The sequence below is a fragment of the Dipodomys spectabilis genome, unplaced genomic scaffold (assembly GCF_019054845.1).
Source record: "Dipodomys spectabilis isolate Male_0828 unplaced genomic scaffold, ASM1905484v1 ptg000188l, whole genome shotgun sequence".
NCBI classification, from domain to species: Eukaryota; Metazoa; Chordata; class Mammalia; order Rodentia; family Heteromyidae; genus Dipodomys; species Dipodomys spectabilis.
In genome coordinates this window covers 3,973,712-3,984,581 of record NW_024870865.1, presented here as the reverse complement: position 1 = coordinate 3,984,581, position 10,870 = coordinate 3,973,712, and the positions used below count along the sequence as shown (strand labels likewise).

The window sequence follows — 10,870 nt, the reverse complement described above, 5'->3', positions numbered from 1 at the left end:
CTGAAGTAGATCAAAAACATCCAGAAAGGGGCTGGGAAGGTGGCTCAGTGGTAGAGCGCTTGCCTTGTATGCCTGAGGCCCTGGGTTCGATTCCTCAGCACCACATAAGCAAAAAGAAAAAAGCCGGAAGTGGTGCTGTGGCTCAAAGTGGTAGAGCACTAGCCTTGAGGCATCCAGGCCCAGAGTTCAGGCCCCACGACCGGACCCCAAAAAAAAAAAAAAAAAAAAAATCCAGAAAATTACCAAATCTATGAAAATGGTAGCAGCAGCAAAATATTCCCATGCAAAAGGGAGCTGAAGCCGGCTCGAGTATATGGAATAGGATCTTTGGCTCTGTATGAAAAAGCTGATATTAAGGTAACTGAAGATAAGAAGAAACACCTGCTTATTGGTGTGTCCTCAGACCGAGGGCTCTGTGGTGCTATTCACTCATCAGTTGCTAAACTGATAAAAAATGAGGCGGCTACACTCACAGCAGCTGAAAAAGAGATCATGCTTGTTGGAGTTGGTGATAAACTCAGGGGCATTCTCCATAGTACTCATTCTGACAAGTTTCTGGTGACATTCACAGATGTGGGAAGAAAACCCCCTACTTTTGGAGATGCTTGCTCTTGAATTATTAAATTCTGGATATGAGTCTGATGAAGGCTCTATCATCTTCAATCAATTGAGATCTGTTATTTCCTATAAGACAGAAGAAAAACCCATCTTTTCTCTTGATACTACTGCAAGTGCTGAGAGCATGAGCATCTATGATGATATTGATTCAGATGTGCTGCAAAATTACCAAGAGTACAGCCTGGTCAACATCATCTACTACTCCCTGAAGGAGTCTGCTACCAGTGAGCAGAGTGCCAGGATGACAGCCACAGATAATGCCAGCAAGAACGCTTCTGAAATGATAGATAAACTAACTCACATTCAACTGCACCCGCCAAGCTGTCATCACTAAGGAGCTGATTGAAATTATCTCTGGGGCTGCCGCTCTGGATTAATGAAAACCAACTTCCATCCTCAGACAAGAGGTAAAGAAGGGGGCTGGGAAGGTGGCTCACTGGTAGAGCTCTTGCCTTGCATGCATGAGTCCCTGGGTTCAATTCCTCAGCACCACATAAGCAAAAAGAAAAAAGCCGGAAGTGGCGCTGTGGCTCAAGTGGTAGAGCACTAGCCTTGAGCTGAAGAGCTGAGGGACAGCGCCCAGGCCCAGAGTTCAGGCCCCACAACTGGACCCAAAAAAAAAAAGAGGTAAAGAAGGAAAATGCAGCAAGCTGACTTTGTTTTTAGCTTATTGCTGACTTTGTCAGAAGAAACCTGCTTCATTGTTTGAATTACTAAAGACAGCAAGATATTTGTAAATTATATTACAATAAATGACTTACAATAAGAAAAAAATAAAAATAAATAAAACTTTTAATTCCAGGCTGGGAAGGTGGCTTAGTGGCTCCATTTCTTAGTACCATATACACAGAAAAAGCCGGAAGTGGCGCTGTGGCTCAAGTGGTAGAGCGCTAGCCTTGAGCAAAAGAAGCTCAACTACAGTGCCCAGGAATGGCAGAAAAAAAAAAAAAAAAAGGTAACAAAACAAAGCTGAAACATGTTCTATGGGGGGGGGGGGGGGAGGGTAAGAGAGGAAAACAAAAGGGGGACACATGAGTGGAGGAATAGAATGAGTAAACAGTCATTATAGTCAATGTACTTTATGTAAAAAATAGCAACTTAAAGGTATGAATGGAATGGGGAAAGATAAGGGAGAAATAAGAAAGGGGTGACATCAATCAAGGCACATTGTACTCATTACCTGACTTGTGAAATTGAAACACCTTTGTAGAACTACTTTTTTTTTTTTTTGTGGGGGGGGTCTGGTCGTGGGGTCTGAACTCTGGGCCTGGGCGCTGTCCCTCCGCTCTTCAGCTCAAGGCTAGCGCTCTACCACTTGAGCCACAGTGCCACTTCCGGCTTTTTTCTTTTTGTTTATGTGGTGCTGAGGAATCGAACCCAGGGCCTCAGGCATGCAAGGCAAGCGCTCTAACACTGAGCCATCTCCATCTTCCCAGCCCTGTAGAACTACTTAATAAAAAATAAAAAATACATTTTTTTGCCAGTCACAAGGCTTGAACTCTGGGCCTGGGCACTGTCCCTCCGCTCTTCAGCTCAAGGCTAGCGCTTTACCACTTGAGCCACAGTGCCACTCCCGGCTTTTTTCTTTTTGCTTATGTGGTGCTGAGGAATCGAACCCAGGGCCTCAGGCATGCAAGGCAAGCGCTCTAACACTGAGCCATCTCCATCTTCCCAGCCCTGTAGAACTACTTAATAAAAAATAAAAAATACATTTTTTTGCCAGTCACAAGGCTTGAGCTCTGGGCCTGGGCTCTGTCCCTCAGCTCTTCAGCTCAAGGCTAGCACTCTACTACATGAGCCACTGCGCCACTTATGGTTTTCTGGTGGTTTACTAGAAGTTAAGAGTCTCTCAGGGGGCTGGAAAGGTGGCTCAGTGGTAGAGCGCTTGCCTTGCATGCATGAGGCCCTGGGTTCGATTCCTCAGCACCACATAAGCAAAAAGAAAAAAGCCGAAGTAGCGCTGTGGCTCAAGTGGTAGAGCGCTGGCCTTGAGCTGAGAGCTGAGGGACAGTGCCCAGGCCCAGAGTTCTTTTCTACCTATGCTAGCTCTGAACCAGGTCTCAGCCTCCAGAGTTGCTATGATTACAAGCATGAATCACACCATTACTCAGCTTTACAATGACTTTGATCAAGCATAGCCAGAAGGCCCCACGACCTGACCCAAAAAACAAAACAAAACAAAGATTCTCTTGGGCTGGGCGCTGGTGGCTCATGCCTGTAATCCTAGCTACTCAGGAGGCTGAGATCTGAGAATCAGATTAGATCCATGAGACCCTGATCTCCAATAAACCACCAAAAAACCAGAAGTGGCACTGTGGCTCAAGTGGTAGAGTGCTCACCTTGAGCTGAAGAGCTGAGGGACAGCACCCATCCATACCTAGAGTTCAAGCCCCATGACCAAAAAAAAAAGTCTCACAGACTTTCTTGCCCAGGCTGGCTTTGAACCTCAATCCTCAGATCTCATCCTCATGAGTAGGTAGGATTACAGGCATGAGCCACCAGCACCCAGCAAAAAAATACATTTAAAAAAATGGTACCCAATGTACAGGGTAAAATGGATGTGCTTAGGTGGACATGATGGTTCACATCTGTACATCTGAGCTATTCAGGAGGCTGAGATCTGAGAAATAAGGTTCAAAGCCAGCCTGGACAGAGAAGTCTGCAACAGTTCATCTCAAATTAACCAGCAAAATATCAGAAGTGGAGGTATGGCAAGTGGTAGAGCACCAGCCTAGAGAGAAAATGCTAAGGAACTGTGCCCAGGTCCTGAGTTCATACCCCAGTTCGGGCATACATGTGCACACACACTCACATGGAAAAAGTGAATGTGCTTGAGTAATGAAGTACTAGAAGTCTGAGGTGGTTTGTTTTCAAGACAAAGCATTTGGTTCTGAATGGAAAATTACCTATAGCTTGCTTGCAGCCATAACAAGAGGCCATGCATTGGAAAGCCCTATAGATAAACAGGAGCAATTAGAAGGGTGACGATTAGCAGGGAGAATAAACAGCAATAAAATGATAAATTGGGTAGGAACTGTGTACATGCCAGAAAGCATAAAAGCACAAAGGTCAGGTGGAAAATTCTAAAATTCATCCAACCTCAAACGGTGCCTTTATTCAAATTACCCAGAAGGCAATGTGACTTGTCAACATCGAGGAAAGAACGTGATTCCCATATACTCAGACCAATGAGAACCAGAGGAGGAATCTCCAGGCATGAGAGATAAAACTGATCATAATCCCAGTGTGTGCCTGCCATCAGACACCCATCTTGTAAGACTGTCATGAAACTCTTGGCTGCCTTTCCTATCCTCATCTTTTGAGCTTGGATAGGTGTGTTTCTCACATAAAGTAAAATTTTTAGATCTCTTGAAAGGCAGCCTATTTTCAGGGGAAGTTGGATTGGGTTAAGAAAAATTCAGGGCTGGGAAGGTGGCTCAGTGGTAGAGCACTCGCCTTGCATGCATGAGGCCCTGGGTTTGATTCCTCAGCACCACATAAGCAAAAAGAAAAAAAGCCAGAAGTAGCGCTGTGGCTCAAGTGGTAGAGCGCTAGCCTTGAGCTGAAGAGCTGAGGGACAGTGCCCAGGCCGAGTTCAGGCCCCACGACTAGACCTCCCCCCCAAAACAAATCAAGTTGGCTGGGATTATAGGCATAAGCCACAGGACCTGGCTAGTCATGCCATTTATCAGCCCACAAAAACTATATTTAGCTCTTTGCTCCACCCTCCACTACTAACCAGTACCCTGACAGCACATTGTTGTGTGAACTTTGGCCAATTACATGGCCTCTCTGAGCCTGTTTCCTCAATTGTAAAAAGGAAGTAAGTTGGCCATCCATGACCTGCACCTGTCATCCTAGCTACTCAGGAGGTTGAGACCTGAGGATTGGGGTTCAAAGCCCAGCCTGGGTAGGAAAGTCCGTGAGACTCTTATCTCCAATTAACCACCAGAAAACTGAAGTGGTGCTGTGGCTCAAGCACTAGAGCTCTAGCCTTGAGCTGAAGAGCTGAGGGACAGTGCCCAGGCTCAGAGTTCAAGCCCTAAGACAGATTGCCGGGACAATGTTCAGGGGTGTGGTGGAGGCCTCCAGAAGTTCTCTTCTCCTCCCATGTTCAGTTACTGGTAAGGTAGTCAGCCAGGACTCTTGAGGGCAGGTAACTGCGATTCAGGTTTTCCTGGATGAGGCTGTGTGCCCTGGCTCACAGGAATACAAACATGATCACACACACACACACACACACACACACACACACACACACACACACACACACACACACACACACACACACACACACACACACACACACTGCAGCGGTCACATGGTCCTGGGTTTGGGAATCTGTCCCCTTGGACACCTGCCCGGACAGGTGCATACACCTCCCAACTCAGTGGTTTGAACGACCTTTAATTGAATTCTCCTGTCTCCGTCCCTCCTCCAGAGGCAGGGGACAGGGTCACCCAGTGCAATGTGGACAGGTCACTCCTCTCCCCAGCAAGGATCAAGTATAGGATGGAGCCGGGACATGGACGCTTTTCTTGTCCCCCAGGAGAAAAATCTGAGCCACTGTCTCCAGGAGACAATAGTAGTGTGCTTTGGTGATAGGAGCCTGGCAGAAGGGGCCTCGGTGGTCCTGGGCTCAGAGGGGGCTGGGTTTTGCATGGGTCTCTGTGGAAGCTGGAAGCAGAAGCCAGTGGGGTGGCAGGAAGTTCTGCCACCAGCTGACTTCTGCCTGTGTGGAGTCTCTCTGGACAGTTCTGGGAGCTGTCAAGTCTCTCCCTATGAGAGAGTCAGAAAAAGTGAACTGTGTGTGTTCCAGGAAGACAGCTGGGGAGGATCAAGGTGATTGGTCTCCCAAAGCTGGGCAGGAGACCACAGAAAGGCTCCCAGCCTCAGAGGCGGGGGCTCCATCTCTGGCTTGTGCCAGTCCTTCCATCTGGCAATTCTGAAAGCCACTGTCAGTCAAGAGCCCCAAGGCTGGACCAAGACTCCTAGGGCCCCAAGGCCCTCAGAGCTGCTGAGCAGTGGTCATCTGCAGAAGAAAGGCCCGAGGGAGTGAGGCTGCTGGTTAGGGATCCACAAAGGACACGGCGATGTAGCGGGTACCCCGGGTGGTGGGGAGTCCCTCGTGGTAGTGAGTGAGCCGTCCTGGGTGCATGAGGGCCCAGCCCTTCCGTGGGGCTCGGATGGAGCAGTTGTAACGCAGGAAGCGACAGCCACCACCCTGGAAGAGAGGAGTCATCAGTGCCACAGGGAAGCTGGGCCTTTCCCAATGCTGTGCTTTCTTAGGATTGTTACCTATTCTGTGCTCTGTTCAATTGGCCTGGGAGGGACTAAGGAGGGACTGGTGGCAGCCAGCTGCCTATGGAAGATACTAACCAAAGGCTAAGACCTTGCATCTGGCCTTTAAGTCAGCCCTTACTAAGGGTGTGACCAATTGAGCCTCTGGAGAGTTGTGAAAAGTAAAATGGGACAGTAAGAGCTTAGCTCTTATTGTGGAGGATGGCTCAGTGGTAGGAGGATTTGCCTAGCATGCTGGGAGTTTAATCCCCAGCTGAATGAATGGATGGATGAATGAGTAAATAAGCAAGCATGTAAATATATATTTTAAAATTTTGTTGTTGTTGGTCATGGGGCTTGAACTCTGGGCCTACGTGCTGTCCCTCAGTTCTTCAGTTCAAGGTGACAGCACTACTACTTGAGCCACAGCATCACTTCCTGTTTTCTGGTCTCACCACTTTCTTTACCCAGGCTGGCTTTGAACTGGGATCCTCAGATCTCAGCCTCCTGAGTAGCTAGGAGCCACTGGCACCCAGCTAAATTTTTTTTTCTGAGACCAGGACTGGAACTCTCCATCTGATACTTTCACTCATGGACTGGCAACTCTACCACTTGAGCCACACCTCCAATCCTAATTAATTAATAGAAAAGCTTAAGCCAGACACCAGTAGTTCACGCCCGTAATTTCAGCTGCTCAGGAGGCTGAGCCTTGGAAGATCATGGTTGGAAGCCAGCCTGGGGATGAAAAGTCGAAGCAGCTCCATTTCCAATTAACTGGCAAAAAAACACCAAACTGGAGGCATGGCTTAAGTGGTAAAGCACCAGCCAAACAAGAGTAAGAAAGCAAGAGCACAAAACCCCAGTACAGGTCCAAAACAATAAGCTGGTAACTCACGCCTGTAATCCTAGCTACTTAGGAGGCTGAGATCTGAGGATCATGGCTCAAAGCCAGCCCAGGAGGGAATGTTCATAAGACTCATCTCTAATTAACCACCAGAAAAATAGAAGTAGTGCTATGTCTCAAGTGGTAGAGGGCTTGCCTTAAGCAAAAAGAACTCAGGGACAGTACCCCAGACCCTGAGTTCAAGTCCCATGACTGACAAAAAATAAAAAGTTCATTCAGTCCTACCTACTTACTTACTACCTACTTACTACTTACTCAATCCTCACCTACTGTTGTGGGGGTATCCTGACATCCTGGGCCCCTCCCCACTACATGCCAATGGTACCCTCACAGCAGTGACAATTCCAGGGGACATTACCAATGTGCTCCTGGGTTGGGGGTAAAAAATTCTCTCCTGGGCTGGGAGGTGGTTCGGTGGTAGAGTGCTTGCCTAGCATGCATGAAGCCCTGGGTTCAATTCCCCAGTACCACATAAGCAGAAAAAGCCAGAAGTGGCACTGTGGCTCAAGTGGTAGAGCGCTAGCCTTGAGCTGAAGAGCTGAGGGGCAGTGCCCAGGCCCAGAGTTCAAGCTCCTGATGGACCAAAAAAAAAAAAAAAAAAATCTCTCTTTGTTGAGATTCCCAGCTCAGGGCAACACCTGATAATCACAAGCCCTCCCTAAGTTCTCAGCTGCTGTAAGGGACCCTTCATTGCACTTGGGCCTGGGCCTGGGCCAAGTCCAAAACTAGAAACTTAAGGAGGAAATGGAGGCAGAGCCAGCAGCTCCCTCACTCACCATATGCAGAAACTCCAGAACTGCTCCTGTCCCACCCTGGTGTCCTTCCCCAGCTCTTCCCTTCAGCCCAAGCCTGTGCCCTGTATCCAGAAGCACCCTGCCACACCCCATGAAAGGAAAACCCCAGGCTCCTCATACCAGCAGCCGGCATTCCTCAAATGCTTATTGGGCTCCCTGTGAGCAAAGACCTGTAAACTCATTTGTTTTCCTAACTCTGCACACATAAAGAGACAGAAGGGCTTCCTGGCACTGGTAGCTCACACCTGTAATCCTAGCTACTAAGAGGCTGATCTGAGGACTCCAGTTTGAAGCCACCCTGGCAGAGGAATCAATGAGTCTCTCTCTCTTTTTTTTTTTGGTCATGGGGCCTGAACTCTGGACCTGGGTGCTGTCCCTCAGCTCTTCAGCTCAGGGCTAGTGCTCTAGTGCTTGAGGCACAGCACTGCCTCTGGCTTTTTCTATTTATGTGGTGCTGAGGAATTGAACCCAGGGCCTCAAGCATGCTAGGCAAGCACTCTACCACTGAGCCACCTTCCCAGCCCCTCCATGAGTCTCTCTCTCTCTTTTTTTTTTTGGTCGGTCATGGGGCTTGAACTCTGGGCTTGGGAGCTGTCCCTGCGGTCTTCAGCTCAAGGTCAGCGCCACTTCCGGTTTTCTAGTGGTTTATTGGAGATAAGAGTCTCATGGACTTTCCTGGCCGGGCTGGATTTGAACCGCAATCCTCTGATCTCAGTCTAAGTAGCTAGGATTACAGGCGTGGGCCACTGGAGCCCAGCTCCCATGAGTCTCTTTTTTTTTTTTTTTGTCAGTCGTGGGGCTTGAACTCTGGGCCTGGGCGCTGTCCCTCAGCTCTTCAGCTGAAGGCGAGCGCTCTACCACTTGAGCTACAGCGCCACTTCTGGTTTTCTGGTGGTTTATTGGAGATAGGAGTCTCACGGTCTTCCCTGCCCGGGCTGGCTTTGAACTGCGATCCTCAGATCTCAGCCTCCTGAGTAGCTAGTTACAGGCGTGAGCCACCAGCGCCCAGCTTCCCATGAGTCTCTTATCTCTAGTTAACCACTAAAAAAGCCAGAGGTGGAGATGTGGCTCAAGTGGTAGAGTACCCGCTTTGAGCAAAAAACCTAAAGGGCAGTGCCCAGGCCCTGAGTTCAAGTCCTAGTATGTGCACAAGAAACTGGTATAGTGGAAGGAAGGATTCAGAATCAGCACTTTGGCCCTGAACCTTTTGCAGTTTGTGCTCTGCTCCCTTTGGAGTCTCTCCCTCCTGATAACTTGTGCCCTGATCCCACCTGCCTGGAAGCCCTCCATGCGCTTATAGCATGGCTTTTCTCTGGCCTTCTAGCCCTGTCACTGAGTCTGAGCCTGTCTGCCATCACCACCCAGTATACGGCTTACCAGCCAGCCTCAGTGCCCCCTCCAGACCCCTCCCACGCCCCAGGTGGTCCTGCTCACCTCATAGTCCTCCCCGACCCTGTTCAGGGCGATATTGATGGTGAAGGTGGAGGCATCATGGTGTGGCATCAGGGAGGGCTGTTCATCCGGCTTGTATCGGACAACGAAGGCCAAGTCAAACTGGGCCTGTGTAGGGGCAGGCAACAGGGGCACCTGGTCAGTCAGGAGAGGCCTCGGAGGACTGAAGGGCCAGGGGGCAGCAGCTGGGGGGGGCCTTGTTCAATGTGTGGGGACATCAGCTTCCAAAAGAAAAATGTAATTTTTCACACCAGGCCCTCCAGTGCACAACAGCCCAGACACAGAAAAGATTCAAGGGAAAAAAAAACCATTTATTTTTAAAAGGAAAGAGAATCAAAATGGATAGAAAGGAAGGGGAAGGAGCAGAAAGGGTCGAAGAAAAGAAAAGCAAGGAGGGAATCAGGAATGAATGAGCCTAACCCGCAAGACCCTTTTAAGCAACTACTGATTCCTTGAGCACAGGGTCTAGGCACACCTGAGCAGGTATGTCGAGAAAAGCACATGAATAAAGAAGTAACTGAGCTCAGGAGGGAGGAAGACAGATGGAGGTACAGAGCACAGACGACCCAGTGACAGCACAAGACACAAAGCTCATACATCTTTTTTTTTTTTTCCGGTTGTGGGATCTGAACTCTGGGCCTGGGCGCTGTCCCTCAGCTTTTCAGCTCAATGCTAGTGCTCTACTACTTGAGTCACAGCGCCACTTCTGGCTTTTTCTACTTATGTGGTTCTGAGGAATGGAACTCAGGGCCTCATGCATGCAAAGCAAGCACTCTACCACTGAACCACCTTCCCAGCCCTCACACATCTTTTACAGGCTGGCATGGGAGCCATGGAGTCAAACCAGACAGGATTAAAAAAAGGTGTGGTCAGAAACTAAGGCAGTGTACAGGGACCATAGGTACCTCCCAGGCCCCGCCCCTGAGACCCCACCTCCCAGAAACCCCGCCCTCAGATGCTGGGAGAATCCATCTTCATAGGGTCCAAATTCCAGCCTTCTCCTCAAAACTGGGAGCGCTCCCCCTGCCCCCTCCCACATCCCGTCCTGCTCCCTCCAGAGGCTCCTGGCTGCACCCCAGGCACACATACCCTGGTGTAGTACCCTGGGTAGAGCTTCTCCGTCAGGGGAGCAATGTACTCCATCAGGAACTTGTGCCACTCCCGCTCGAAGTTGATCTGATTCATGTGGATGTCGATGGTAGGCACATTTTCATAGCCACCCTGGATCCGGTTGTCCTGAAAGTGACCACACACAGTGGGGCAGGTAGCCATCTACGAGACGGCTTCTAGATCCCCATGCCCCGGATGCAGATGTAGGCTCCAGGGCCCTCCCCTAAAGCACAGGATTGGACTGCACCGCATTACACAGGGTTTTATGGAGGGGTTTTGCCAGTGTCATTAAAGCCCTGATTCATTCATCAAACAAAAGGGTAGCCTAGGTGGGCCACATCTGTCAGATGGGTCTTCTTTATTTTTTATTTGTACTAGTACTAGGGCTTGAGCTCTGGTCCTAGGCACTATTCCTTACCTGTTTCCACTCAAGGCTGAGGCTCTACCACAGAAGCCACAGCTCCACTTCCAGTGTTTTGGTGGCTAGTTGGACATAAAAGACTCACAGACTTTCCTGCTCTAACTGGCTTTGAACCACAATCACCAGATCTCAGCTTCCTGAGAGGTCAGGATTACAGGCGGCTTTGGGTGAGCACTTTAATGAAGAGGCTTAGAAGAGACATACCATGTCGCCCACTGGCTTTGAATTCTGCCGACAACCACATGATCATGGACAAGAACCTGAGTCTCACAGGACACACCAGTACCCCCA

At 49.3% G+C, this 10,870-nt stretch overlaps 1 protein-coding gene and 1 pseudogene across 2 annotated transcripts in view; one reads left to right on the top strand and one right to left on the bottom strand.

Moving 5' to 3' along the window:
* Positions 1 to 1,034, top strand: LOC122121465 (annotated as a pseudogene).
* A 3,974-nt stretch (positions 1,035 to 5,008) lies between these two features.
* The window catches only part of Plod1 (procollagen-lysine,2-oxoglutarate 5-dioxygenase 1), a 31,156-nt gene continuing 25,294 nt past the window's right edge, over positions 5,009 to 10,870 (bottom strand). For both annotated transcript variants that reach the window (XM_042695700.1, XM_042695701.1), the window contains 3 exons: positions 10,138 to 10,284; positions 9,031 to 9,156; positions 5,009 to 5,842 (listed from right to left, as the gene is read on the bottom strand). In XM_042695700.1, coding sequence (XP_042551634.1) covers positions 5,687 to 5,842; positions 9,031 to 9,156; positions 10,138 to 10,284 — 429 coding nt within the window. In that variant the 3' untranslated portion in view covers positions 5,009 to 5,686. The remainder of the gene's footprint in view (positions 5,843 to 9,030; positions 9,157 to 10,137; positions 10,285 to 10,870) is intronic.